The sequence below is a fragment of the Vipera berus genome (assembly GCF_964194415.1).
Source record: "Vipera berus genome assembly, chromosome: 1".
Classification (NCBI taxonomy): Eukaryota; Metazoa; Chordata; class Lepidosauria; order Squamata; family Viperidae; genus Vipera; species Vipera berus.
The window spans coordinates 88,579,356-88,603,420 of record NC_138202.1 but is presented as its reverse complement, the minus strand read 5'-3'; the positions used below and the strand labels follow the sequence as shown (position 1 = coordinate 88,603,420).

Here is a 24,065-nt window from a genome sequence, read left to right as displayed (position 1 = left end):
AAGCTGAAATAAATGGAAGCATTATACAGACCATAGCTCAAAATGATCTCAAAAAATCAAGCTTTTAAAAAAATCATTATTTGGATGTAAATATTTGCCTGCCTGCTGTATTTCAAACATTGCAAGGTTATGATAGTGCATGGAAAATGGAACAGAAGATGATGCGAAGCAGACAAAGTAAAGGTTCAACTGACCAGTCCAGTTTCACCATATTGTTGGCCTGAAGCATAAACAGTAAAAGGGAGTTAAAAGATTTCGTAAATAAAGGAATATTTTGGTGTGACTAGTTTAGGTAAAGACTCATTTAATTGTAAGTCAGCAATGTAAGAGAAAATACATTGGAATATATTTTGATATTTCCTAAAGGGAAAAAAAACCTAGGAAAAAATACATTTTTGTCAAATATACTCACAAAGCGATTTACAAAATAGTTTTAAAATAGTAATATAGAAAATTTATTTACACTTAAAAAACAAATAGAATTATTTAAAATAAACTCATCCAGCTTTGGTTTCAAAAACTATTCATAGCTAAATGGCACCCAAAGTCTGTAAATATCTAGAGTTGAAAATACATTGAATTATTTTCCAGAAATACTTCCTATATTACTGCTTTTAAAATGGCTAATCCCCCAGTCCTTAAAGAATAAAGCTAGCTCTTTCACAGGCAAGATGACATTTTCTTTCTATATTAGTCCTCAAAAATCTTTATATTGCCAAGAAGCAGAGAGTGCAATGGATTCCTAGATCTGATTCAATGCAGAATGGCAGACCATTTTGTAGAATAATTACTGCAAACTAAACATGTTGCTTTTTTGATTATCTTCCTTCTAGCAACACACCTGAGTTGATGCTCAATAAAGTATTAAAATAATAGTAAAATGGCAATATATTTGTCAAAGTAGGACCCAGGATTCCTCATAGGAATTGTACACTTTTTGGTCCCTTTAAAGGCATATTCAATACTTTTTTTATTGAAACTGAACAAATGTCAACATATAAAAAATAATCGGTTTGTGTGAAACATGAGTCTTGCCTGCCTACATTGCTGTGGACCTTTTATTGTACAGTATGTAAATATTATCAGTAATTTTAAAAATAAATAGCACTTTCAGCAAATATGTAAATCAGGCTATTATATTTTACAGTTACTGTATATAGTGTAATCAAGTTTACAGAAGTGAGTGACTTTTTGAAATGTGGTTTTATGACATTTGAATTCTGCTTCTATTAAACATTCCTAAATCATTATAAAGGGAGCTTGTATGAAAATAAATCACCTACTATTGTTACAAAGGCCAAAAAAGCATAGTGATTTCTGGTATTAAGGAGCTTACTTTTACATTCATTGAATACCAAGAATATTTTACAACCTCTTAGTTCACCAAAGTGCTTATTTGTCTGAAAATCTGAATACCAAGTATGATGTTTCTCTATTTCAAGACTGCATATTGAATTATTCTGCTTTGAGTTCAATATTATTCTTGGCACAGAAAATATTATACATATTTAATTTGTTATACTTTACCTTTTTTTCTTTTAATAAATTTATAGTTCTCACAGAATGCAAATTTCCCAAGAAATTCACATATTTCCATCTAAAACATATATTCATGGTTCATGTAACTGTGTAAAATAGTAAAAAATGTTTTGTTCTGATCCATAAGGGTCACAAACATAAAATTTAAGGACTATACTAAGAAAAGTCTGGTCTTAAATTAGGCAATTAAAATCTCAATTTTATTTTTGAACCTTCACAATATTTTTTTACCTCTAACAAAAACCAGACCCAGTTAATCCACCAACTGGTCATCCAAGTGCTGAGCTCAGTGAACAAAATATCAAGAGTCAGCAAAAAAAAATAGTCTTCTGTTCCACCGCTAGTTTCAAGATCTTGAAAATCTACTTTTTTCCCCCAAGTGAAATCATTACCCTAATACTAGGCACAACCAATTCACATTCATTTGAAAGTAGAAAAAAGAAGACCAGGAAGAGAAAGATCACTAACCTAGGAAATTCCATTACTGAACTTCAATCAGTAAACCAGATAAGTGGGAAGTGGGAATTACTGTTTTATGTGCCTAACTCAATATTAGAATAGAATGGAATAGAGCTGAAAGAGACCTTGGAGGTCTTCTAGTCCAGCCCCCTCCCCCCCCCGCTTAAGCAGGAGAACCTATACCATCTCAGACAAGTGAGCCTCTTCTTAAAAATCTCCAGTGATGGAGGACCCATGATTTCTGGAGGCAAGCTGTTCCACTGGTTAATTGTCCTCACTGTCAGGAAGTTTCTCCCTAATTCTAGGTTGCTTCTCTTGTTATTCAGTTTCCAACCATTGTTTCTTGTCTTGCCCTCTGGTGCTTTGGAGATATTCCTATTCAGGCCTTTTCTATGCTAGTTAGGTGCTTCTGTTTTTTAAATGCCAAGAGTGTTTGCTCCCTCCCACCTTTACTGTTAGGAAGAGTAAAGGCAACTTAGAGCAGTGTTTTTCAACCACTGTTCCGCGGCACACTAGTGTGCCACGAGATGTTGCCTGGTGTGCCGTGGGAAAAATTGAAAAGTAATTATAAAATACTTTCTTTGTGTTTATTTGATTCCTATTCAAGAGAATTACTTTATATATAGTCAATATAGGCACAGAGTTAAATTTTTTAACATTTTCTAATGGTGGAGTGCCTCGTGATTTTTTTCATGAAACAAGTGTGCCTTTGCCCAAAAAAGGTTGAAAAACACTGACTTAGAGGATGCTGCTGCTTCAAGGTGATAGATTTCTTGACATGGTAAATTCCCAGAGCACTCCTGGTCTATGAGAAGGAGTCTAGGATATGTCTGGTTCTGGGTCCAGGAAGAGTTATCACAGGCCTTGTTCCCTTAATTTGAGCTAATATTCCACCACTGGCAACAAGTTGATTCACATCCCTGACCCAGTCTACTTAATGCAGCCTTTAGGACAAAAGAAATTTTTCTATCTCTGCCAGGAAAAGTAAAGATGAGCTAAAAAGTTCACTATTTGAAATCAGTGATATTAGATAAGCTGAAAGCAGGGATAAGCAATATGGGAGGTCTGAAAAAGAGAACTTGTGCATTCAAGGGAAGCATTAAGGCTTTGTGGGCTTTTCCCCAGATCTTTTCGCATCTAAAAATTACAAATTTGTTTATGCTTTCATCGCCTTGATTTATTTCAACCATTTTTTTTCAACTCAGGCAAAACAGTGGCATCTGATTCCTACCCTATTTTCTGACATTGACATTCATTGAATCCAAAGCCTACTGTGTAAAAACAGAGTTTAATATGTGTTTAGTTGTTGTTTTTTCTTTTCTCCCTAAATATAAAGGAAACAAATATTTATCAACAATTAATAAACACTTTTTGTCAAGTTCCTTTCCATATGCATACACTATTCAACTTTTTTTGGGGGAACAATGAACTGGATCACTTACCCTCTTCAAAGCCATCACGGAATGACCCAGAACGGCTCATTGTCCTGCTCTTTTCATCCAGTGACATTGAGCTGTTCCGGAACCGGGTGTCATTGTAAGGATCGTAAGGGCCATCTGCGTTAGAAAGACTGTGTGTCCGGAGCATGGTTGGGTTGGATAAGCTCATTTGGGCAGCTGTGGTGGGGCTCGCTAGAATGCAAACCAGAGATAGGAAATTCACAGATCTGTATCCATGCTATGCTAGTTTCACAAATGAACAAACCAAACTATTACTATAAGCACAAGAATAGTAGTCTCTAACAAAATCTTGCCGAAAAATTTGTCCTGCGTTAATCAGACAGGTAGAAAATGAAGTCTTGGAAGAATCTTCTACAACATGCCTACTCCGACCATGTTATTCTATTGATTCTGGATAGTAATAAAATTACAGGTAGTAACTGAAATTCTGGTAGTCAGGCACAAAGTCAGACATTGTTAGAATATCAAGTCAATGAGAGTCACTGGAGAGGATACTCTCAAAGCTAAAACTCGTTGGATCAGAATCCTCCCCTTTCCACAATAAAGTAATTTGGTACCCTTATGACATTGCGATCTTCATTATCAAATAAAGAAGATAGTGTTCCCAGAAAAATAAGCAAGTAAGATTTCAGAGGCAATGCTGATCCATTAAAAAGATATATTTATCATAGAATTGGTTATATGGTAATACATTTTTGGGTATCACAATATACATTTGCAGCTATTAATCTTCTGTTCTGATTTTTGGCTCCTGTCCAAACTTATTGGTACCAGTTAATAGTTAAAAGGTAAAGGTTCCCCCGCACATGCGTGCTAGTCGTTTCCAACTCTAGGGGCCGGTGCTCATCTCCGTTTCAAAGCCGAAGAGCCAGCGCTTGTCCGAGGACGTCTCCGTGGTCATGTGGCCGGCATGACTAGACGCCAAAGGCACACGGAATGCTGTTACCTTCCCACCGTAGTGGTCCCTATTTTTCTATTTGCATTTTTACGTGCTTTCGAACTGCTAGGTTGGCAGAAGCTGGGACGAGTAACAGGTGCTCACTCTGTTACGCGGCACTCGGGATTCGACCCATCAAACTGCCGACCTTCTGATCGACAGGCTCAGCGTCCTAACCCACTGAGCCACCGCGTCCCTTCATGTTAATAGTTAGGGCTGTGCAAAATTGAACTGTTTTGCTTCACAGAGATTCAGTTCTGATCACTGGAGGAATTCACTTTAAAATGTTGTCCAGATTCAGAAAAGCAAGACACTCCAATGGGGAGCATTGAGGTGAGTCATTTCATTTAACTTGGCTGTTTTGCTTTGGTGGCAATATCTTCTATTGAAGACCAGTGAAACAGTCAATTCAACGTAGTATGACAACCCTCAGACAGTGTCTAGAAGCAGGGTGTGCATTAAAAGGGCAGTTGACTGAAACTTTTATCAAAACAAAGAATCTCTTTGAGGCTTTGTAGCAATCTAACAACCATTATTCTTATGACTCTAGCAAGTCAAGTCTGTATGTAGTGGCTGCCAAACCATCATAGATGTTATTCATTCATAGTGAAGATTAACTAAAATAAAAAAATAATCATTTTTAAAAAACAATTATAACGTGCAATGTTTTAAAACCAGATTAGCGAAAATAGTGAACAGCTTTTCAGATATAACATAAACCTTGCATGGCTCTAAAAATCTGAAAGAAATGTTGTATGTAAAAGCAAACTCCTCTGACATGCCAAAATTCTAAGTTATAAATTAGAAAATTATGTGCCTAATAAGCATACTGGTTTGATATGTTTCAATTGGCATTCTATATCAGCACATACCAGCTTATCAGTATCAATCACCAATTAAATTTATATTTTTTGAAACCAGCTATACTTTTCAGAGTTGAAAGGAAACATAAAAGTTTACTCACCAAGCTGAGAGAAGTTAAACCTAGTCCCAGATGGTGATGTGATGCTGGAACCAGAAGAAAATGGAGAATTGACAACATTGTCCTGAAGACCTCCTGCAGAATGTGAACGCAGCCATTCTTTTGCTTCCTCTTGATTACGAAGTTGTGATGATGGTGTATACCTGTACAAATCACAATCAGGTTTAGCTTTTGCTCAGAAAAATCTAAACTAAACTACAAAAGTATTTTAGAGAAAACAGCAAAACTGAAAAGAAGTCTGTCCCTGGCTTGTATCATGATTAAAGTAGGAACCATTGATTTCAGTGGACCTACTTTAAGCATGACTAAGTCTGGATTTAAGTAGGATCCTCTGAATGTCAAATTCAAGCAAATGCTTTTTTATTGGCAGCTGTTACTAATATCTGTTACCAATGAATAGGAACATTATGGATTCATCTGATAGTTTCCAATACATCCTGGCTTATAAATAGCCACTCATAAGACGACTATGCAAGAAACCATGAAATCTAATGTGTGACCTAAAACCAGTTAATTATTCCTTATCTGGCAAGATACTTGCGAACATCTTAAACTTGATGCCCCCAGTTATGTTTAAACAATTTCCAATGTTCATATTCTACAAGGCCAACAGCCATTGCTGCCACTACATACTAATTTTGAGAGTTGGTCTACACAAATATATGTATAGAAATACATGGAGGTTATTGACTTGTAGAAAGGTGTTGGGAGAAAAGCTAGAATTAGGTCCTTAAAATACTGCTGCTCAAAAGCCTAACACTGAATGGCAAGAATCAATACCTGAAAATCTAGCAAAAGGAGGTCCATGTATGCCTATAGATTGTGTACATATTGGGTTCATATGATTACCATCAATTGATGACTTAGTTGATTGACTCAACCCTTTGCACTCCAGATACATACCATATACTCAAGGATAAGCCGAGAATTTTAGGTGCCAAAATACACCTGAAAAATTGGTTAGGTTTATTTGTGAGTATATTTCCTCAGCTTTTAAAAGTATCCACATCACATATATACTTGTGGATAAACTCAATTTTTTTAAGCAAAATACAATGAAAAATTGTATTCACTAGCCTTAAAATAAGCCAATAACGAAAACTAAATATATGAAAATTTCAAAGGCTGGCTTATCCACAGGTGGGTTTATATGTGAGCTTATACACAACAATACCCAATCAGAATATCAGATTGGTGAAGACTGAATTTAATACGTAATGTGATATATGTTGATTTCCCCCCCTTCTTCCCAATGATAAAAATAAAATAAACACTGCCAGCAAGTATATGTATTCTTTAAAATACCTCCTTTAAAGCACAAGCATTTACATTTCATGCATAGCTTTGCTAGGAATTTCAATATTTAATTCTCAAGTTCCAGAGTGATCTAGTGGTGTTAATTTGTACTTGGCACGAAAAAACTAAGCCATCTAGATTTTTGCAGCTCAGATTTACTAACCCTATTAAAACTGGATATTTTGCAATTGTTATTTCTTATCAACTGATCTCTTATTTGGACATGTTCGTAGTGAATATGGAAACTGTTTTCTAACACATCTGGAAATTGAGGAAGTCTGATTTAAAGTAATTGAAAATACAAATGACAGCTCTGGAAGCAGCAGTCCTCCATTAGCCTTTATTTTCAGTAAAATTTTCTGATATTAAAAGTTGTTCATATGTATTTAGAAATTGGAGCCATAAGGAGGCACACAAACGTTAGAGCAATGTGCAAATGAACAAACTACAGATACCTACCTCCTTGACATTTAAATGTTTCAAGCTTAAAAAATGGTATTCGTTAATAGTTGGAGACATTTGTTAGGTGGAGAAAATATTACAAACCAATTAACATATTCAATCTTAGCCTTGCCGTATTTTACACAACGCTTCTAGCATCCAGCTCAGTGAGACAATCAAAGATGCTGCAAATAACAGGGTGTTTATAGCACAGAATAAATTGCAGCTGTAATTTAAAGTCATCAGTTCAGTGATTGTAAAAAGCAGCAGCACAATCTAGTCTAAAATTGAACGGTTTCAAGTTGGACAATATCTGTGAATTAGTTTAGAGCTTTCAATTTGTGACAATCAGGTTAATAAATGGAATAAAGTTGTAAGTTTTCATTGAAAGAAGAGCGCGTATTTTTTTCGGTGCAATTTTTCCTGATATCAAATTGCTTCTAATACATAATTTAATTTTTAATCATTAAATCACCATCCTTTTCTTCTTAAGTACAAATACAGCTTCAGCTATCATTTAGCAAAATCTGCACTTTTAATGACTTCTCAATTCTTCTCGATCTGCATTTCAGAAGTTAACGCTGTGGGAATAACATCATTCAGTTACTATTTCAGTCAGAAAAGCTGCAAATTATTGCTTGCAAGTCAAGCTTGGTGAGTTGGTTTTTGAAAAGCCAGCCAACTACAGTTACAAATCCTGCTCAAGCTGAGAAGCTATGAAAAGAAGCATGTAGGTGGGAAGCCAGAGAAATGGCCTGCTTTGAGAGGAGGGGTGTGTGGGGAAGGGGATGGAAGACAGGGAGAAAGAGACTGCAGCCACTCACTGCAAAGCAGAGACCACCACCAACGCTAAAGACACGGAAAACATACAGGCAAAAAAAAAGCTCCAAAATCCACATGGAAAACTACTTATGCTATATGGAAACACCAATACCTGAGTCCTTTCTTAGGCAAAGTGTTCCTATCAAGATGTGGGTCGCTGTAGAAAAGTTAAAAGAAAAAGAACTTCAGAGAAGAGCAAAAAGGGAATTTAAAGGTCAGTTTGAAAAAAGGAAGAACACACTATAGTATTAAACAACTCTGTCTCTTAGCACTGAAAAAGAGAGATGAAGGCCCCTGTCAAACCAACATGCAAAAACCTAACCAGGTTTTGACTCTGTTACACAGGACATGCAAGAGGGACCATGCTATATGAACTCAAACCCAGACTGAGATCACACAGCTCAATTCAATCTTCTCCAGTTTGGAACTTTTCTGATGGAAATTTAGGAAAGTTGCAGTCTAGCATATCTGGGGGACATCGAATTTGGAAAGTTGTAAATACTTATTTTAATGCAACTTTTCAAGCTCATTTGGAAGCTGGACTGGCTGTTTGTCTATCACAAAAGTAACTGGGACGGTTTCTTTTCTTAATATGTACATACTTCAAATGAATGTTCCTGGGTAAATTATACTGCTCACCTCTATGACAATGTCGAAAATTTGCCTTCAAAAATGCACAAAAAATACAACACTATCTCTCAACTCTCAGCCAAGATTGTTCCAGCATCAGATTGGAATTAATAATACAATCTACAATCTTTTGAAAGGTAAAAAGGGGATAAATTGCATGAACTAGCAAATAGGTATTTAGGCGTTTATGAGGAGAATTATTTATTTGCTTTCAGGAAAGAAGATTATCATTGAAATAAGCTATATTCAGATCACACCTGACCGTCTTTCAAAAAAACACAAGTTCTGTACAGAAACATATGGTTTTAAGTGTTCAAAAGCGTTCTGGATAATATCTACCAAAAGTAAAAATAGTTTGTTTAATGAGGGAGTGAATAATAACTAGAGTCCCTCTGTGACAGAGATGGGTGGTTCCAAAATGTGATAAATAAAATAAACTAGATGTTCTAAAGTGAATCCTGAAATGATGTATCAAATGAAATGAGTTATGCCTGAAAAAATGCATTTATATTTGGGATCCCACAAGATTCTTTGCTATTCTTGCTCTAATAGAGTAACAATCACCTCTATGGAAATCATTTATTTATGTTGTTTATTAAACAATTAAATATCTCTAATAATAATAAAGGGACGCGGTGGCTCAGTGGGTTAGGATGCTGAGCTTGTCGATCAGAAGGTCGGCAGTTTGGCGGGTCAAATCCCGAGTGCCGCGTAACAGAGTGAGCGCCTGTTACTCATCCCAGCTTCTGCCAACCTAGCAGTTCGAAAGCACGTAAAAATGCAAGTAGAAAAATAGGGACCACTCCGGTGGGAAGGTAACAGCGTTCCGTGCGCCTTTGGCGCCTAGTCATGCCGGCCACATGACCACGGAGACGTCCTCGGACAAGCGCTGGCTCTTCGGCTTTGAAACGGAGATGAGCACCGGCCCCTAGAGTCGGAAACGACTAGCACGCATGTGCGGGGGAACCTTTACCTTTTAATAATAATAAGTTCTGAAACTTAGTAAAGAAGAGTATTGCCTGCATGGATACAGTTTTAGTGCAGGAAATATGGAGAATTTTATTCATTCTACCATTATAATGCTTGTAAGCCGCCCTGAGTCTTCGGAGAAGGGCGGGATATAAATAGAATTTTAAAAAAAATCTAATGATAGCAATAACATTTCCAGTGTGCTTTGCCACATATTGTTTCCATACATTCATTCTTACAAGGAAGCACACATAACAAAATATCAAAAGAGACAAAGATTCCCAAAATCGACACCGATGTATGCAACTTATTACAGGGACTAATTTCAGCCGCAACGGAAGAGTTGGGAGAGGAAACCAAGACAAAAGGTGAAACAACTGAAAACACGAGGGAAAGCTGCATGCCACCAGAATGCAGAAATGCTAGTGAGAGTTTGTTTACCCTTCCAGTACAAACAATACAGAACTTTGTAAGATCCTTAAGTTTGTGTTCTTGAAAAAAAACATGACTTTTGTCCACACTATTCTCCAGAATAAGGGTTATTACTGCTGTTACTCTCACTGGCATGTCTTTGAGTGACCATTCAACACATCCCAGTGAAATAGACACACACTCTCTCCACTGAGCACAGTCTTGCACAATAGACTTTGGCTTATTAAGTGTCACAATGAACCCTCCTGGATCTTGTTGTATTTCATTGCCCTTTGACAGACAGCATTACCTGTCCTGCCTCCTGGGTAAAGTATTTCTGCAGAATTTGGGACTAGCAGCAGGGGAAGAGAGAGGGCTAGAAGAAGTTCAACAAGACAGAAGAACAAAACAACAACAAAGAGAGAGAGAGAGAGAGAGAGAGAGAGAGGAAGATTAGCACAAAGGGAAGAAATGGAAAGCTTTTAGAAAAAAAATCCATTCACAGGTTGATAACAGTTGTTTTATGTTGTGAAGCCATAGATCATTAACAGAGTCAAGGAACTGCCTAATTGATTTAGCAAGGTCAGCTGCATCTAAAATAATTCAGAAAGAGCTACAGTCCTGGGTCTTTTTGTCCTAGGCCTCGCTTTTGGCCATTGGGTTTTCTCTGTTTATATGCAGAGACAGACAAAGATGACTCTTCCAATTGTTCATTTTCCTAGAAATAGTCTACTTCATTCAGTCCTCATTCTTGTACTACAAACGGATTTCATCTACAGGTAATCCTCGCTTAACAACCAGTTGTTAAAAGTTATGACAGCCACAGTAAAAGAGCTTTTTGGTCTATAAAGCTCAAAAGCCCTGACCATAGAAAATGGCCGCGCTGAGGCCATGTGTTCACATGACAGGCGGGTCAGTTTTATGCAGTCTGTAGTCGGGATTCGTGATTTTTTTTTGCATGTTTCTGGCATTTTTATCTGGGTTTTTTTTGGGGGGAGGCCATTCAAACGAATGGGTACACTTAATGACCACTGTGCTCGCTTAATGCCTATCACGAACAAGGCTTGAAAATTACTTCTGATCACATGGGTGCCTCCACTTACAACCACAAGAACTTACAGTCATGATTTTGAGCTCAGTTACGTAAGTCAAGGACTACTCATACAATACTTAAGATGTTTATATGATCCTGGCAGAAATCTAAAAAGCAGCAGGAAAGAAAACAGACAAGGAAGTCTGCCTTAAAGTGTGGCTTAACATAAAGCATGTTCTTTATAATTTATTATTTATTTATTCAATTTCTATAGCCACTGAATCAAGTGACTCTGGGTGGCTTACAATTCTGAAATTATACAACGATTAAAAGAATTTAAAAAAAAACAGTAAAACAGTAAAAACATCTGAGCTTAGGTGTTTTCTTGCAGACGTTTCACTATCCAAACTAGGTAACATCATCAGTGCTAAAAAAAAAAGACCACTGTATATACCAAAGAGAAAAACCAGTCTGAGTAATTATCACAGATTAAGAAGACTTGAAAACTATGGAAAGCGTCTAGCAGTCGGTTCCTCAATATAACACAAACAATAACTGGGGACAGGGAAAATACTGGTATCTTTTGAAATTCTCTCACCTTTCTGACAAGTTTGTCTTAATGCTGTTGGTTCTAACAAAGGGAGGCACTGAGTCATCCTTAGAAGCTGCAATCAAGCCACTGGAATTATTGTGGTTCAGCCCACTTCCACTGCTGAGAGAAATATCAATGGATTCACAACTGGTGTGCAGGCTGCTGACAGACTGGTATCCAATCCCATCCTTGCTTACAGCAGATGAACTACTGGGGTTGGTACCCCAGGTCAAGCTGTTGGAAGGAGCCGAGTGAGCTGAACTGGGACTAGATGCTAATGGAGACTGATTTGTGTCTGCATTTTTACAATAAAGAGGGCTACTACCACCACTGCTCAATATGCCACTGCCAGAAGGAGATTCTGGATTTCCTTGTTGGTTCATGGTTGCATGTGGGTTGGAGATGACTACTGAATTTTTCATGCTTTCTGCTGTTGTTATGGGAGGTTGTTTATTTGGCTTTCCACCAAAAAGTCTGAAGAAGAAGAAGAAGAAAAAGAAATCAGATATACGGATTTTTTTCATTTCATTTATTTATTGGTACGCCACCTGTATTATATTTACAAATAACTCAGGGAGGTGAACATATCCAACTAAGCCTCCTACTTCTATGTTCCCCATGATAACCCTGTGAAGTGGGCTGAGAGAGAAAGAAGCTCTAGCATAGATGAAAAAATTATCCTTAATATCATTAACATTATAAATTAATTTCTTCTGCTGTAAACATACCTCCTCTCAGTGAGGAGAGGTATATTGTGCTAAATTTTAGTAGTATTCTGGGGTCCTAAACAACATGTGGCATTTTTACTTTTCTTGCATTTACTTTCTTTACATTTAGCTGGTCAGTACAAGCAGAAACAGTCAAAAGGGGCTACAAGATTTTGCCCCATATTAGCTAAATTTTCTTTTGATTTTGCTGTGAGAAAGAAAAAAATACTCATCTATTCACATATTAGTGGTACTATAGGTAGTCCTTACTTAATGACCGTCTGTTTAGCAACTGTTCAAAATTACGACAGCACTGAAGGAGAGGTACTTATGAGCAGTTCTTGTAGTAGCCCTTGATGACCAGCTTGCAGTTATGATGCCGCAGTATCTCATGGTCATGTGATTGCCATTTGCAGCCTACGTTGCCAGATTCCGACAAAGTCAGTGGGAAAGCTGACAAGTGGCGATCATGTGAGGTTGTCTTTAATGACCATGCAGTATTCATTTAACAACAACAACAGAAAGTGCTGGAACTGCAATTGGTCAAGTGATGTCATATTTTATAAGTATATCACTTAGTAACGGAGCTGTCGGTCCCAATTACCATTGTTAAGGACGGACTACCTGTATGTATTTTTCAGAACGTAACTGCAATGTTCATATTGTCTATTATGTGTCCTATATTGTGGTGGTGAAGCAATGTATTTACCTAAACAGCACATACAGTCCTCACCAGGAAACTCATAGGCCGATACTAGATTTCAGTCACATTCCTTAATGGCTCTATTACACTTATAGGTAGGAGTGAGAAAATATATAATAGAAATTTGCCTTCCACATTATGTTCCTAAACAAATAATTTTTGGAACAGATGACCTAAAATAACTTGATGCTCTTCACTTCTTCTTACAAATCCTATTAATCATGCAACCTGGAAATTACCAGAATTTGAAATCCAACATATTTGGAGGATATCATGAGGAAAACAGTGGTGCAACCAGGGCTTTTTTTCTCATAGAACGCTCAGAACGGAGTTCGAGCACCTTTTTTGGATGGAACCTTGTAGCGTAGGCAAGGAGGGTTGTATGACATGTGTGAGTTCTGGCACCTTTTTCTTTTACAAAAAAAGCACTGGGTGCAACTACAGATTTTTATTGATAAAAGGATTTCTATTCTAGACCCAAACATCAAGGATAACTTCCAGAATGTTTCTTCACATTCTTTGAAATACACAAATTCAAATGAAAAAAGCTACAATTACCTGCGCAGTGTAGGAGAGGCCACATCTGGGTACTTTACTCCTTGCTGGTGAGTGTTCTGGGGTGCACTGGACGTTGTCTGAGGTGATGGGTTTGCTTTAACAGAGTTACAAGAGACCACACTTTCATTATCTGAGGAGATCCCTTTCTCTTTATCCGTCTGGTTTATTAAGCCTGGCAGAGAGCTCCCAAGGGCAACTTTTGTTGGTTCTCTTATTTTAGGAACAGGCAAGCCTGCAGACTTGCTGCTTATGTTGGAGTCTATGCTGCTAGTGCTAGATCTATTGCCAGCTCCACTTCTGCTACTGGATTTGCTGGGGCGGGGTAGACTCCGATACTGAAGATTGGTTCGGGTAGAAATGGCTAAATAGCCATCATCCTGATTTTGTGAGCCATCAACACTAGTCTTCCGGCCAGTGGACCTACCCATGAGTCCAGATGACTTGGGGATTTTACCCAGAGTAGCAGCTCTACTAGTAATAGTTGCTCCACTAGCTGTAATCATGGTCACACCTACAGCTGACCCACTCTGCTTTTTAAATCCAAACATGTTTGTATTAGTACTAGCCGTTCTACAGTTATTTGCAGAAGGCTTTTTTGATTCATCCCCACTGCTTCGCCCAGCATCTGAAGGGGAACGTTTAATGTTTCCAGATTTGGGAGAAATTCTGCCCTTTTCTGAAACCTTGGCATCATCAGTTTTCCCTAGAAAAAAAGAAAAAAAAGGAGAAAGAAAACAATTTTAAATAATGAAGGGCTTCAAATATTATGCAGAAACATTGCAATATTTTTAGGTTATTTGTAAATGATTAATATATCTGAGGGCCAGGAGAACATACTTAATATGCTATTTAAGTCTAAAAATGTAGCAAATGTAAGGTTACAACTGTTTTGTTCGATTACCGGTACATGAAAAATTACGTTATCTAGAACTAGCATCTGAGATATCTCTACTCAATGATGGTTAAATATGCTCATTCTAGACAACAACAGTATAATTTTGCATGTAATAGAACAAAATATTTATGTAACTAACATTGAAACAGAATGATGAAAGAAGACTGAAGAGTGGTATAAATGCCTTCAGATGGCTAAAAGATTGAGAAACTCCAGTAAAAGTGAATGTGACCCTTGAGGAGGCAATCAGTTTCACTGATCGACAGTTCTTACTCTTGAGTTCATATGGTAGCCACCTGGGCTCAGGAAATGATATGTCTGAATTAAATAAGTTTTAAGAAGATTTAATTTAAAAATTAAAATTTTAGTCTGTTGCTTCCAGCGTGCTATTTAAGGTTCACATCTGCCCATGGCACCCACACCTAACGTAGCACCCTCTTGTTCCCACGACACTGCTGGCGGGGACTCCTGCCTCTTCCTGTCTAACAGCCTATGCAGTCCTGGGTTATGACAGCAACCAGATCAGCTGGAACTGATGTCACTAAGTGATATGGTCACATGACATCACTATTCGGTCCCAACAGCCATCATAATTCGAGGACTACCTATATTATCGTCCTTATTTTCTTTGAACTGCTATGATGACGAGATTATAGTGTAAACATCTACCATATCGAATGTTGATGAGGAATTTTGCTACCTAATTATATACAATTAGAAATGAGAATAGAGGGAACTTAAAAAAAAGTCTCCCTCCTCCAAAAGTTTTTCAGGAAAACTGTGGTATAATTTGGTTACAGCAAAATCTCTTGTTGAAAATACACAGCCTTAGAGAGATTTCCAAATTAAGGAGAGCTTGAAAAACAGTTGAGAAACTAGCTCTTATTAAACGTTATGTTGATACCTTTTAGACTTATATAAATTAAAAACCCTATTGATCATGCAAGCAAATTTTCTTTTCTTGATCAAATCTCAGTTATCAGTATCCCTTTAATTTCCTTTAAAGGAAAGAAGATTTATTGTTATATTCACCATCAAAGAAGTGCATTGATCAAAATGCAGTTAAAATCTTGGCAGTGGATTTTTTTTTTAATACTAACAGCATACATTCTTGGCCTGCACTGCATGGCTTTTGGCTGTGCATTCCTCACCTGTTCCAGGTGTCTTCAAAGTTCCTGAGGTGGCTGCCGTTTTCATCCTCGGTGTGGTAATACCAACTTGAGCTGACATGCCCCGTCTCCAGGATCCAGTCTGTGAAATGACGATGTTCTTCCTTCCAGAAGTGCTTTTATCAGATTCATCAGACACATCAGAGGGATTCCTTCTCCATTTAGATCCAGACTCCATTTTTACACCACTGTCTGAGCCTCCATCTGATTTTTTTATTTCATCACCAGACCACAAAGAATTCCGCTCCACTTGGGAATGCTTTTCAGTGTCAGTCTGTTGGAAAACAGAAATGAATCAACTGACACTGCAAACTTTTCTTCCTCCCAGGAAGAAGGATAATATTTCAACATTTTAGTAATTCCTATAGATAAAGAGTTCTGGTTTTTAATTATTTTTTTTAAAAAAAATAAGAATAAGATACTGATCTACAAACAGAAAATCAAGGAATTTATTTTACATTTCTAATACGCTTAAGTAAAAGAAAAGCAAACAAAATGCAAATCATTCAACATTACATAAAACAAGATTAAAGAAAAAAAATTATGAAAAGATCTGTCTTGATGCTGAGCAGCTTCCTTGTCCCTCTTATTTTGCACAATACCTTTCATTGCAAAGCACAAACTCATTCACTTCAAATATGTGTTGTGAGCTTTTCCTTTGTTCTGCCTTCTCTATCTCTTTGCTGGCAATTTGATCTGTGGAGCATGAAGAGGCAGCTTTTTCTAGCACTAAAGATAAATGAAGCTCTCTCTGTTTCAGCCTTGCACAAACTTCATCATCAACTGAAGTGAGAAATGTTTAGAAGTGACAATGATTCACTGCTCCATCTCGCTGAATTTCATCGCCGAGATTACTTATTTATTCATAATTAAATTTATCACTTTGAATTTACGTGAGTGATTAGGGCCCTTCAAATAGAGTAGCATTCTATTTTCTCCTTTCTCATGATGATTACCACAAGAGACAATGAGCTGGGCTGTATTCTGCATTTGCCCTCTTTGTTCCACTTGTACTGCCTTTATGAACTATCTGAAATCATTTGCAATTCAAATCACTGACATAGAGACCAATGCCAAAATTAATTGAAAAACTCTGAACATGCTACACATATGGGGACCTCCCCAAAAAACATAGTGAGAGATCCTTCCTGTGTGGTTTTTTTCTCTTCTAGTCTGGTTCTGCATCCTTTTTAATACAGATAAGTAAAACTTTTGAAATTTCATGGGTTTAAACATTTATGAAATGCACAGATTTGAAAGTGCAAAATACTGAATAATTAGGCACCAAACACAAAGACAGAAATGAAAGCAGACATGCTTTAATTCTTCAAATGGTAAATGCTCCATCAATTTCAAACCCAGGATTGTGCTGATAGAGTCTTCAAATTTTATAATTTATAATAAATTCTGTGATCTAAAGACCATATATTTGGAAATCACCCACTCTAAGGAAAGTTAATTAAAATAAATAAGTAAAATTAAAAAGTAGGACCTTTAAATAAATCTTTTGCAAAAAATGTTTCTCCAAGCAGCCTGATAGCCACCCCATTACTGTAATACAGTACAGGTAGTCATCGACTTACAACAGTTTGTTTTGTGGCCATTCGAAGTTATAACAGCGCTGAAAAAAAGTGTTTTTCACGGTTGCAACAGTTGCCGCATTCCCCATGGTCACATGATCAAAATTCAGGCAACTGGTTCATATTTATGACGGTTGCAGTGTCCTGGGATCGTGTGAACATCTTTTGCAATCTTCTGATAAGCGAAGTCAGTGGGGAAGCCAGATTCACTTCACAACCGTGTTACTAACTTAACAACTGCAATCATTCACTTACTTACTAACTGGCAAGAAGGAGCACAAAACGGAGCAAAACTCACTTAACAAATGTCTCATTTAACAACATAAACGTTGTTGAGGAGTACCTGTATTATTATTATGATGTTCCATTATTGCTTACCTTAAAAACAGCACACAGCCATGTTTGAATACTATTTTTTTTTTACTATATTAAAAATGCTTCTAAAACAATTTATGTCACAAAGTTCAAAGGGGGTATTTCCAAAGAAGAAGCAACAACAAATACAATTTCCTGTATTTTGCCTAGATTCTCTCTATGCCTAGTAACTAGCTGGTTGTTTATCCCAAGGATGCTTTTTCACGAGGCAACTGGACTTTCACGTTTTTCTTTGAAGACGTTTCGCTTCTCATCCAAGAAGCTTCTTCAGCTCTGACTGGATGGTGGGGAATGGAAGGATTTATATTCCTTGCAGACAGCTGGTCATTTGCATTCTTTTGGGGCAGAGAGGACCACTGGTTTGAAAGAGGGGTCAAAATGGAACAGCCCTCTCTCAACAGAGGGGGACGGATACGACATCGTCTATCTCCAGTCTACAACACAGTCGTCCCATCTGTTCCAACAAGACACAGATAAGCCTCCAGGTAGCACTAACAACGTGTCCCCAAGGGAAGCTTTTTAAGAAAAGAAATGGTTGTGAAGCCGGACTTGTGGACTTATGGAAAAATGATACTTTTCAACTCTGGTGACCCTACCCTCAAGTCGAGGGAAAAGTTAGAATCCGAGGGCTATGTTTGTCATTGGCTTACATATCAACAATTGAAAGAAATATTTAAACTAGACAAAAAGAGTTAAGGGTCTGACTTTGTGAAAAATGAATTAGAAATTTTATTATGTGGCAGTGATAACACATTCTCGCTAAGGTTTATAAAATGTGATTGAAATTTAATTTGGAAAGTGGACATGTAAAAAACTGTATGATTCAGTGGATGAGGAATTTTGGGTATAATGTGATGCTGGAACAATGGGAGAATATGTGGATGAAAAGCTTAAAATTTACACTGAATTATAATTTAAAAGAATTTTTTTATAAGATGATGTATCATTAGTATTTAACACCAGATAAGTCATCTAGAATGAATAAAGGTATTTCAAATGAATGTTGGAAATGTAAGTGTAAAGAAGGGACCTTTTATCACTTATGGTGGACATACGATAAAGCAAAAAAAAATATTGGAGTAGGATTCATATCTTAATACAGAAAATAAAGAAAAAGATGAAACCATAAATTTTTCTTCTGTGCATAATGGAAAAAGACTTAGAAAAAAAAATTGGAACTTTGATCTTCCTGTATATATGTCAACGGCAGCAAGACTACTGTATGCACAAAAATGGAAGGACATTTCGATTCCTACTATGGATGAATGGCTACAGAAGCTGACAGAGTTGACAGAGATGGCTAAATTCACTCTTTTGATTAAAGAAAAGAACATAAGTATTTTTGTTTTCACATGGAGACTGTTTCTGGACTTTTGCTCGAGGTGGAAAAAAAAGAAACTTTGATTTTGGGTTTTACTGATTAGATTGATTTGTTGTTATAGAAATAGCTAGTTTATACTACTTTGGAAAAGTAAAAAGTGGAGATTCGATGTTAATGCTTTATTCTACTGCAACAGAGGAAGTTGGTAGTCAATGTTATTTATTTTTTCCCCCTTCTCCCCCTCACTTCTCTTTCCCTTTTCCCTCCCTACTGAGTCCTACTATTTGTTTTTTTATTTTTTTATTTTATTTTATAATCCAATAACATGTGGGAAAATATGGAAACCATTATTCTTGTATTTATTTATTAATAAAATTTATGTAGCCATCCATCTCCCTGAAGTTGACTCTGGGTGGCACACAGCAGCAGATAAAAAATAACTATATTAAAAAAACATAATAAATATCCTAAAAACCTAAAATATAATCAAAGTAAAGAGAGAATAAAAATGGCACCCTCAACAATGGAACTATCTATCCATGGGAATCTCCAGTTCCATGGGAGTCCTAGGTCTGATCACATAGTCAGGTCTGAGGGGCTTTTGGAATAACAAGAGGGATGGAACCAATCTAATTTCAGAGGGAAGGATGTTCCATAAGATAGGCACTACACCAGAGAGGGCACGTCTTCTGGGAGCTATCCAGTGTAGATCTCTGGCCAATGGTACCTACAGATCTGCTAGGCCCTTCAGATAGCCCAGTCCCATGCCATGAAAGGCTTTCAAGGTTAAACCTAGCATCCTGAATTGGGCCTGGAAGCAAAGTGACAACCAGTGCAGCTTGTGGAGTAAAAAATGTGACATGCACTGTTCTAAGAACATCAGTGGTGGAATTCAAATATGTGAACAATCAGTTCTCTGTGTGGATGCTACTTCCGGAAGTCCATTCTGGGCCTGGGCAACAAAAAATTAGTTATCGGTCCTGCCAAAGTGGTGCAAACCAGCTGAATCCCACCACTGAGGAGCATACATAATTGCTTGCACCATTGCAATCTGTACAAGTTGAAGCTTCCAGATACTCTTCAAGGCAAATCCATGTGAAGTGAATTGCAGTAGTCCACTCTGGAAATATCTAGGGCATGAATGACTCTAAGCAGGGTCTGTTTATCTAGGAACAGGCATGGCTGGTGCATAAGATGAAGCTATGCATAATTCTTCCTAGCCACGACAGTTTCCTACTCACTGAGTGGGAGCCATGAGTCTAGGAGGACCCCCAAGTTGTGTACTAGGGCTGTCTTGGATAGTACAATCCTATTCAGCACCAAAGAAGGCATAGACCTCAAATAAGAGGGCCCCAAACACAAAAGTCAGTCATTCTTGCCAGGGTTCAACCTGTTCCCCATTCAGACATTCATGGCTTCCAGGCGCCAGGATAAAATGGTCATGGGATGGCTTAATTCACCAGCTAGAGATATACAATTGATGGATGAGCTCACCCAGTGGTCTCATGTAGATGTTAAAAAAGCAGAGGAAAAAGCACCACACCCTGTGGCACTTTACCTAGATGGGGCAAAGGGTAGGACCTTTCCTCCCCAATCATTGCCAGGTGAAACCAACCTGAAGGAAAGAGCTGAACCAGCACAAACTGTGCTGCCCACCCCCAGTCTTCTGAGCCAGTCCAGAAGGCCCTATGGTATGAAAGGCATTGAGAGATCAAGAATGGCAAGGATGCACTATCTATCCATCCTGCACACACCAGATGTCATCCAAAAACACAAGAAATGCCTTTTCCATACCACTACCACTTTGTCTACCATCTTCCCTCCCAAAAAGGGAAGTGAGATACTGGATGAAAATTGAACAGGGTCCATTATGGTTATAGGTTAAGGACTACCTATATTATGAAACAATGGTTCCATGATTCCCAAGAGCATCCCATTTCTTGTCTCCCAGAATATTTACTCATGCCGGTCACCACCATACTACTTTGGTCCATCTCCAACTACCAAATAATAGCCATTTCCAGGACCCTCAGTTCCCTGACTCAAGAACCATCAATATTCTCAGCCAATGTCCCGAGACATACTGAGGCATTTTAGCTTAACCAGCTTTCAGCACCAACAGGGTCCCCATAAAGAACTTCCCCCCTCTCTCCTGCTGCTCTCACCCACAGGTAAGGTCCCCTTCCCCACTCACTATCATCAGTTCCCCCTCTGACTCTCATTCACATTTGCTCCCATCAGCAAGGAGAGATTCCCAAACCCTTACATCCCTCCCATCAAAACCACGTCTGGTTCTAATCCAAAGGGAGCAAAGAAACGGGGAGTCCCCTCAGCCATATTGCAGTTTAGAGGTTTAGAGGACTGCTACAAAGCAATCCTCAAGCATAGCTTATTATAGAGGGCAGCTGAGGGTGAAAGTGTACTTTATAAATATCTCATACCATTATCCCATATATTATACTTCACATAAAGAGATCAGAGTGAGATTAAAAGAATAGCATATTGCTAATCCTATAGTATCACCCTGTGTCATTAATCCCACTTTAAAATTGCATGAGGGTGGGGAAGGGAAGGTTACATTAAAAAGGTACCCTATCAGGACTCTACAATGTTGTTCACTATTGCTTACAATGGAACGTAGTCCTCTCTTAAAAGTGCAAGGCAAAGGTGGGACTGAAATGCACTGAAATTGCTAGATAAAAACTTTTAATGGCGAACAATGCAAAATAATAATAATATTAGCCTATTTAAAACAATTGCAAACAGAAATTTTAAACTCTACTGACTTGTCTGCAAAAGCTTTGAATTTTTTAAAAAATGAAAAACAATCACGTTGTTCATATAAAATAAAGGTAATTAGCAACCAGCCTGTCTAATGTACATACTAATATGTAAATTAATATGCCTGGATCTAGGGAACTGAAACAGGCAGTGCTACTGAGGGGGGGGGGGGGAAACTCCACTGAATGGCTGATCTGAAGCAAGGAAGCTGCAGGTTCAGAAACGCCCATACTTCTCTATTTCTAATTACTCATCCCAAAAGTGACTTTTCCAGTTTATAAAAGCTATTTGGAAATTAATCAACATGTAACATCTGATTTGCCTTCAAGAAACAGGTACTTCAAAATCAGTAATGAAGGATGTTATGAAAAATAACAGCTGAGGCACATAGCAATAGCAATAGCACTTAGACTTATTTACCACTTCACAGTGCTTTACAGCCTTCTCTCTAAGCAGTTTACAGAATCAGTGTCTTGCCCCCAACAATCTGGGTCCTCATTTTACCGACCACAAAAGGATGGAAGTCTGAGTCAAACTTGAGCCGGTATGAATCGAACTGCCAAACTGCTGGCAGCCAGGAGTAAGCAGAAATAGCCTGCAGTACTGCATTCTAACCACTGCACCACCACGGCTCCATACACCATATGTATATATAGTGTGGCTGTCAATTCAACCAAATTAAAACTAAGATGTGCTTCCATTTGGAACATTATGTGTATATTCCTAAAGTCCTTGATAGAAAAAAGACTGGACATAAATGCACTAAATAAATTGCTGAAATTTATTTATTCAGTCATTCATTTATTTTTTTGCTGCCCATCTAGCTGCAAGGCGACGCTTAGATTCCAAATGCACTAAATAAATTGCTGATATTGATTGACTGATTGTAAATCAGATTCTAAAACACTGATGGTTATGCAAGGTCTTGGATTCCATTCCCCAAAAATGCTTTAGATTAGAAGGTGTGAGAGTGTGACAAAAACAGATAGTCCACAACTTACAACCACAATCGAGACAGATGCTAAGTGAATTTTGCCTCATTTTACGACCTTTCCTGCCACATTAGTTAAGTGAATCACTGAAGTTGTGAAGCTAGTCACACAGTTGTTAAGCGAATCTGGCTTCCCCATTGACTTTGCTTGTCAGAAGGTCGCAAAAAGGGAATCACATGTCCCCAGGACACTGCAATGGTCATAAACATGAGTCAGTGGCCAAGCGTCTGAATTTTGAACACGTGATCATGGGGATGTGGCAACAGTCTTAAGTGTGAAAAATTCCCATAAGTCACTTTTTTCAGTGCCCTTTGTAACTTTGAACGGTCACTAAATGAACTGTTGTAAGTCGAGGACTACCTGTATAACACTTGTTGGCAATACTTTAAAGCAGCAGGACTTTTCTCCTTCCTGTCCACCTCAAGGCACCTTTTGGAAATGGCATCTGAAATGCCACTGAGCAGCACAAAACAGATCTGGAGAACTCCCTCTGTCTCTTCCCCCAGTTGTTCCAGACATGGAATTATATCTGAATGTTTCCATGGAATAAAATTCTGTTGAAGAAAGCATCCAGAGGATAACTTTTCCGAGAACGTGGGCACTTTCTGCACATGGAATGAAAGTGTTGGAGGCAATCTGTCCATTCATCCGAAACCACCTGATACAACTATACCAATTAAGCAAAGGGAATAAGCATGGAACAGTTCTACCAAAGATGTGGCAATTAGTTTCAGTTAATTGGGGGCAGGGGAGGCGGGAGTTTAAATGCAGAATGTGAATTATATTTTGGCAGAAAAATCAGAATGGTCAGCATCTAATGCAATCACTCTGTGAAAGGAAGCACACAGAGAGTTCCTTTGGTGAATGAAGCCCTTGTTCTGCAAGCAGCAATTCCTTCCATTCATGGAGCAATCAAACTGGATTCCATCCAGTGTAAAAAGTTTCAATATACATTTTAGCCATAGACACAGATTATTCTGTGGTAAGAACAGCCAGCACTCTGTAATACATATGCAAGCCTATCTATTTAACACTGGGTTGTTCTTTTCTCCCCAAACTGCACAAGGCACATTTTAAAAGTAGTGTACTGTATTTCAGTATCTAGTTAAACAATAAAAAAACAGAGAACAGCTGAAAGAAACTTGTTGCTATAGATTGTAATTTTGCAGGCCTAGGTTAATAATCTCATTTAATATTTGAATAATAATTGGACACAGATTTACATTTTTTTTCTTGGTATTAGCAAAATACTTGTGATTCTTCTAATTTAGCACACAAAGTCTATACAAAAGTTATATTTGTTCCAGCTTTTGAATTCTCTCAGAAAGTGAGATGATTTAGTTCATTTATAGTTAAGACACATACATTAAAAAAGGAGAGATTTCCTATTTACACTTAGTCCATCTCATTGCT

The 24,065-nt window shown here is 37.7% G+C and overlaps 1 protein-coding gene across 1 annotated transcript in view; it reads right to left on the bottom strand.

Annotated features, from left to right (window-relative positions):
- NAV2 (neuron navigator 2) overlaps nucleotides 1–24,065 on the bottom strand; it is a 197,750-nt gene that overhangs the window by 39,971 nt on the left and 133,714 nt on the right. Inside the window, exons 10-16 of the mRNA XM_081343733.1 lie at nucleotides 15,586–15,877; nucleotides 13,540–14,242; nucleotides 11,578–12,045; nucleotides 10,257–10,322; nucleotides 8,049–8,093; nucleotides 5,360–5,520; nucleotides 3,441–3,629 (exon numbers count right to left, since the gene is read on the bottom strand). Of these exons, the coding sequence (XP_081199859.1) occupies nucleotides 3,441–3,629; nucleotides 5,360–5,520; nucleotides 8,049–8,093; nucleotides 10,257–10,322; nucleotides 11,578–12,045; nucleotides 13,540–14,242; nucleotides 15,586–15,877 (1,924 nt within the window). The remainder of the gene's footprint in view (nucleotides 1–3,440; nucleotides 3,630–5,359; nucleotides 5,521–8,048; nucleotides 8,094–10,256; nucleotides 10,323–11,577; nucleotides 12,046–13,539; nucleotides 14,243–15,585; nucleotides 15,878–24,065) is intronic.